The sequence below is a fragment of the Saccostrea cucullata genome, unplaced genomic scaffold, assembly GCF_032062105.1.
Source record: "Saccostrea cucullata isolate Sc308-1 unplaced genomic scaffold, CSIRO_AGI_Scuc_v1 ctg12005, whole genome shotgun sequence".
Lineage (NCBI taxonomy): Eukaryota > Metazoa > Mollusca > Bivalvia > Ostreida > Ostreidae > Saccostrea > Saccostrea cuccullata.
In genome coordinates, this window is record NW_026922346.1 from 13,749 (window position 1) to 20,305 (window position 6,557).

Consider the following 6,557-nt stretch of genomic DNA (forward strand, 5'->3'; position numbering starts at 1 on the left):
TTATACGGTCCTTCTGTCGATTTCTGCATGAGTTTTTATCAAACATTTACATAAAAAAAAACATTTGTCGAATTTGATAAATTCTGGACCAAGGGTCCCATCTCGCACAAGATTGAGGGACTTCCACTTCACCAAATCAGTGGATCAAGTGCTTGGCTTATTCAGTGTCAAAAGAAAGACCTTAATTTGTCGCGCATCCCAAGTTTCGTCAAATAAATCGGACAACTCGGACTTATTAAATTGAGGAAAAATATTCTTATTTGCGAAAGATATTAGAATGGAATTACTAAATTTATTATCTTATCATACAATCAAAACATAACGCGTTATCAGAGCAGAAAACGTCAAAAACGAAATATGCGTTAAAGTGCGTGATTGCGGGGCAAAGGTATATGCGTTAAAATGCGTGATTGCGGGGCAACGGTATATGCGTTAAAATGCGTGATTGCGGGGATGGGGGTTAATTTTCATATGAATTATCTTACGAATGTCAAATTTAGTTTTAACCACGAATTTTTTGTTAAACAGGCCCCTGCTAAATTTATATGATATACAATACTAGAGTATTTAACACGTGAAATCGATAAAAATATAATTACAAAAGGAACACAATTGAGTTGATTGTGTAGAAAAAAGAATGAGGCTTTAAAAAATAAATCAAGTATTTCCCTTTTATTTGCTTGCAGTAACAACATTTTTTTTTATTATTATTTCGAAGGTCTTATCATCAATATTGAAACTTTCAGTGCTTCGTGATTACTTTTCAACGTGAACCAGTTTGTATATTTGACGTCTTTCACGGCAGAACTAGCATACATCCCATTCAGATTGGAGTAATAACCATCTCTGTACCACCATGCTCCTTTGTAATCTATTGCACAATTCGATCTCCTCCTGATATCGTTATCCTGATCTTTTGTTGTAAACTTCATTTTATTATGGTAAGAAAGGCTGTCGCCTAGACATTAAAAAAAGAAAATGTTACAATTACCATCGAAGTTGGGAAAAGAATTAATACTAGTATATAGAGTAAGTAATAATTAAAACCAGAATTATTAAAAATAATTCTAAGAATCTCTTATTAAAAAATCAACAGAGGACTCTAGTGAAGGACACTATTTATGATCATTATACATGTATGTTGTAATTCATTTTTTTTAACAAGTGATTATCTAAATTTTTCTTATCATTAATTGCAGAATATTAATCATTAGACATATGTTTTGCCAGTCCTGTCGAAAAACACTCAACTTTTCAATTATTATGAGAAGAAATTGAGTGTTCCATTCTGTTTCAATTTAAAACCATGCTTAAGATAATTGTTTTAGAATTATAAAATTTAAATGTAAAATCACCTGCTGTACCACTGTAGCCTGACACTCTCAGTTCATACTTGTTTTGTTCGTCACCTACTGCAAATGTTGAATAATTTGAGTAAAATTTCTGACCGTTGAATTTCTCAAAATCAGCCCGAAGTTCCTGATCTCCCTCTTTTGTAAGCAGGTGCATGTTATCGTTTCCTGAAATAAATATTGTCATAAAATTTATATTATTCTCAAAAGCTAACAAAGATTTTATTGAATATTTTCAGTAATGCTGAAATTTACTGTTGCACAAATAAATTTTAAAGTGGGGCTAAATATTTTACATTGGTGTCATGTTTTAAAATTTGAATTTAATGGGTGGGAGTAAATACAAAATTTAGAATGTTGCAGAATAAGTTTATTTGGCGCTTTTGTACAGTAGAAATACCTGTACTTTTTTCTGAAAACTTGAATCAAGAATTAATTAGCAGATTTTTTTTAATTTCTTGTACCTCTTTGATCGTGGTATTTTATTTCGAATCAAATATGACAAATAAATCCAAAAAAATTAAGGCATTTATTTTTTTTTAACGTGATACAGCATTAGACTGACTACACACCTATCCAATAGTTTTTACTAGGATCCCCGAAACCAGCTTTATATTCATTCCAGGTCCGATAAAAAATTGTACTTCCGTCCAATCTTTTCTGAATCACCTTCATAAAAAGAAACGGTTGCAGACGTAGCCAACAAGATTATACCGTATGATGAAATACAATGCTTCTAAAGAAGAATCAATTAAGATTTAACCCTCACCGTCCAACCCCCTCCCTCTGTAGTCATGTCACAGTAAACTTTCTTCTCTTGTTTTCCATCCGGATAAATTGTGTATACACCATCCTGTCCTTTCCGACCCGGATTTTTCTTTAGTATGGTTGCACAGTTTTTGTACTTGACTAAAGGTTATAAAAATGTACAGGTATATGCAATGTATTCTCAATAAAACTATGGTATATATAAGTAACGTATATCAAACATAATCTTACTATTGGGTAATGTATCCTTGGGTAATTTAGATACATTGAATGTAGAAACAACAATCACTTTTAGTGAGACAGGGTGTTTAATATTGATATTCGATCCTATTTTTTTCCAAGACCAGCGGGAAGTCTTCAGATTTTGATGAAGTTTTGCTGCAATATTTATTAAAAAATGTAATTAGTTATTTTTTTAATCATTTAACTAAGGGAAAATAAGCGTTTAAAAGAATGATCTTAATGTTTTTTTAATTATCTAAGTAACATGTAACAAAAAAACAGTGTATACCTGATAAGGATGGATGGATCTTGTCTCCATTGGAATAAACCAAGAGAAGGACAACAAATAAACCAATTTGAATGATGGATTCCATTATGTTGTATAGTTTGTGACACAACTAATCCAAATATATATATCGTAAGAAACCAATGCAATATCTTCGTTATTGTGAAATATTATATCTATTTCGTGCAGGGAAAAAGCGATTCCTTGACTCTTTAAATAAACTCCGCCTACGCGTTCTTGTTTTCCTTTATTCTGAATTATTGTCATTCTGGGCACGAGAAGACCGGTATGAAAGCAAAGCAAACATTTTCTACTTTCGTTTCTTTTTTAAGTTTTTCCAGGCTTCTTTCACAATTTTACGTGTCAGGAAAACGTCAGAACCGGTGCTATTACGAAAACTGGAAATTTAGCCATCTCCAACCGGAGCTGATTTTCGATACTTGCGATGCGAATTAAATGCTGAACTCACGATTTATCAATAGAAAAATGATCACCAATATCATATAAAAGAAAACATCACTCCACATTTCGATACTTGCAAATTTTAAAATGCACAAAATGGAAAGAAATCTAGATAAAATGTTCTCAACGTCCTGTATATTTTTACAAACGAACCTTAAAAGGATGTTGGCGATTGTACTATTGATAAGTCGTGAGTTTAATTTAATTCGGTTTGCACGTGTTCCAGTTGGAGGCCGCGAATTCCAGTTTTCGTAATGGCGCCGGTTCTTACGTTTTCCTGGCACGTAAAATATCAAAATCGTAAAAAAGGATCTGGAAAACCTCAAATATTTCGGATTAGTTGTCTGCATGACAAAAATACAGTCATGGGAAAGAAGGAAAGATTATGGTTGCAAACATAGAAATTGCAAAATATTGATATGAAGTTAGAGTATATTAAGGATGAAAATTGAAATTAGGTTTCAAACCATTCAGTAACAATATTTAAGGTTCATTGATACTCTGATAAGAGAGATAACTCTTAATGACTTCAATGTCTATTATTCCTTTATAAACTTGTGAAGTGGAAGTGTCTTTTTTATCCAATTTCGCCCCTCAAGCTATGTTATAATTGTTTGCATTTTACTTAAAAGATACATCTCTTTTAGAAAATCATTAAGGTTCAAGTAACATTTTATATGAGTGAGCAGAGTGTTTATGAACCTTAAACTAAATATCCCTCTGCCTTCAGGTTGTCAAAAAAGGACTAAATGTAAAAAGCGAAGGTAACAAACAGTGATCAATATTAAAACTCCAGTAGTAAATACAAGTCTTGAACACGGATCACCTGGCAACATCAAAGGTGAGATCATGTACATAAAGGGGAAGCAATTCATCTCCACCGGTCAGCCAAAAGTACAATAGTGAGAAAAGAATTGTCTAGTTATATATAATTATTAATGTATACTGATTCACGTTTACAAAGTAGGTAACAATATTCTTTGTTTGTAATAATAACTACTGCATTTTACATAAAATGCGGTTCAATTGTTCAAGAGGTAACCAAAGATAAACGGACAGTTTCGTTTCTAGGGAAGAGATTCTTCAAAAGTCATATGTCAGTTTTAGATACTTTTAATACTCTTTACAATCACATTGTTGGTAAACTTTTTCTCCCTGTCAACTACTTTCAGTACCAAATCTAATACAATATTTTCGGTACATCACTAAAAGTGTGTGTGTGGGGGGGGGGGGGGGGAGGGGGGGGGGGGCGGGGCAACCAGGCTTTCAATTTTCCTATAGTATAAGTACATGTAAGCTTGGGGGAAAAAGTGGGGAGGGGCAGCCCCCCCCCTGCCCCCCCCCCTGTTGCTACGCCCCTGGATGCTCACTTCTTCATGGCACCTGATCCAACTTCTGATGCTTTGGAGGTCCGTGTTTGCTCTGCTCCTATTTTGTATTTTTTTATGGACTTTGATATTGAATACTGTTCGTTATCTCCATATCTTTCTTTACTCATCATTAAAAATTAACAGCAGTAAAGAAGAAAGTTTAGCAAAACCGCAAAAAACCATATTGGTGTGGATCAAATGTTTATATTAAAAAATCTATAAAAAAAATTAAATTAAAAATTTTACCAACATAAATAGCAAACAAATGCATGATTTTCATCACTTTAACAAACCATTCCCCAAGATAAATATAAGACAAGACTTTTTTTTGCATCACAGACAACTGATAAAATGGATAATTTTGTTACCTTTTCGTTGGATATCCGCATCGGAATTCCAAAAATTTGTTCGTTTTGTTGATTAAGTTTTCAACGTCCCTCTCGAGAATTTTTTTCACTCATGGGGAGACACCACTACTTGCTGTTGGAGGGCTGCAAATTTTAACCTATACTCGACAATCAGAGCCACTGAGCAATAAGCGATCTTTCTTGCCAATACCTATACTTTGACACGGGGACTTTGGTTTATACAGATTTTTATGCATTTGATCCCTGGTCTCCACGTCCCGTAGTGAATTTGAACTCGTGACGTAAGGATCGACTCCTTACTCCGGGAACTACCTCAGACACTCTAACGAGCGTGCCACCCGGTCCAAAAGTTTGGCAGAAGACTGGGTCCGAATAATTTATATCATTTATATCTTGTATTATCTCGTATTATTATCAAAATTTACAAGTTTTTAATTTTATACATAACCACTCCACATGATAAGGCTTTTGATATCATATTGACAGCTGCTTTTTTCAATAAAAATGGAACTCGTAAATTTACTCACTTTGCCATTGGTTACTTCACTAACTTGCAAAAATATTTTGTTAAAACACATTCTTATTGCACACAAAAGTACTCTGTAGTTGACATCAAAAAGATGCTTGAGTATCTGATTGACAATATCTATGTGGTTTTTGGAGACCAGGTCTTCCAATTACTGTTAATGTATTATATTTACCGTTTACGATATTTGGCGGAAATTGATGATTGAATAAGTTAGCGTATATTTGATTTAGTGCATTTCTTCGAATTCTTATTTATGCATGTGTAAATGACGTTAAACAATATAAATCAGTCTTCACCTTATTTTAAACTTAATTAGGGCCCCGCTTGGCGGGCGCCCTATAGTGATCAGTCTGTCCGTCCGTCCGTCCGTGTTTACGAGAGTGCATTTATTGGGTATTTTTCATGCCAAGATTGTACTTATTGGGTACTTTTTGCTTATTGGGTATACCCAATAAGAAGTGTCGCTGAATATGCTTAAAACACCCTAATTGGGTATTTGCAGGTTAGTACCCAACAAAACTTGGACACGACGATTTGTCCAAAAAAGTGTCCAAAAAAGTTGCTTTCACGGACGCACCGTGTTTTGTTGTTTCAGTTTTACATTCGGAACTCTAAATTCTCGAGAGTTCCGAAAATCAACTTCCGTTGATCCTGATCATGACAACGTTTGTTTTCATGGAAAAAAAATATGGCGACTAAGAAACATTTAATGTCAACAAGATTTTCTGATTGACAAGAGAAAAGGTAAGTTTATTCGATTAATATTTATCTATTGCTGGGTTCTTGTTTTAGGAAAATAGATTTTAATGTAATTTTGAAAACAATTGTGCACAAAATTAAAATAGATATATCGGAACAATTAATCCTAAGTTGCACTTGTTTGTATTTTGAATTTTCTCTGTCTTTTTAACTAGGGTGAAACGTTTACTGAATTTTGTAAACGTTTAAACGGATAGCAGTAAACGAAACGGTACCGTTTAAACGGGAGATATTCTATGTTGGATTTTTATGGCTACTTACTCATGAAACTCGAATTTTAATAATCAATTCTTTCACTTTAATATAAGTATGAGTTGTTATTACAAATTTATTGTTGGTTATTGTGATTTAACCGTGAGAATTTGAGGCACATTAAATTCATTCACTTACGACCTCGTCACCCAACTGCTTGGTTTGTTTGGCTACTGGACGTAGAAAAAA

The 6,557-nt window shown here is 33.5% G+C and overlaps 1 protein-coding gene across 1 annotated transcript; it reads right to left on the reverse strand.

Moving 5' to 3' along the window:
• Window positions 1-707: 707 nt before the first annotated feature.
• Window positions 708-2,716, reverse strand: LOC134261657 (ryncolin-2-like). The gene is made up of 5 exons (XM_062744081.1): window positions 2,632-2,716; window positions 2,122-2,261; window positions 1,925-2,021; window positions 1,356-1,520; window positions 708-958 (listed from the first exon to the last, which is right to left on the reverse strand). The coding sequence occupies exons 1-5, from the start codon at window positions 2,714-2,716 to the stop codon at window positions 708-710; spliced, it is 738 nt and encodes a 245-aa protein (XP_062600065.1).
• Window positions 2,717-6,557: the final 3,841 nt, after the last annotated feature.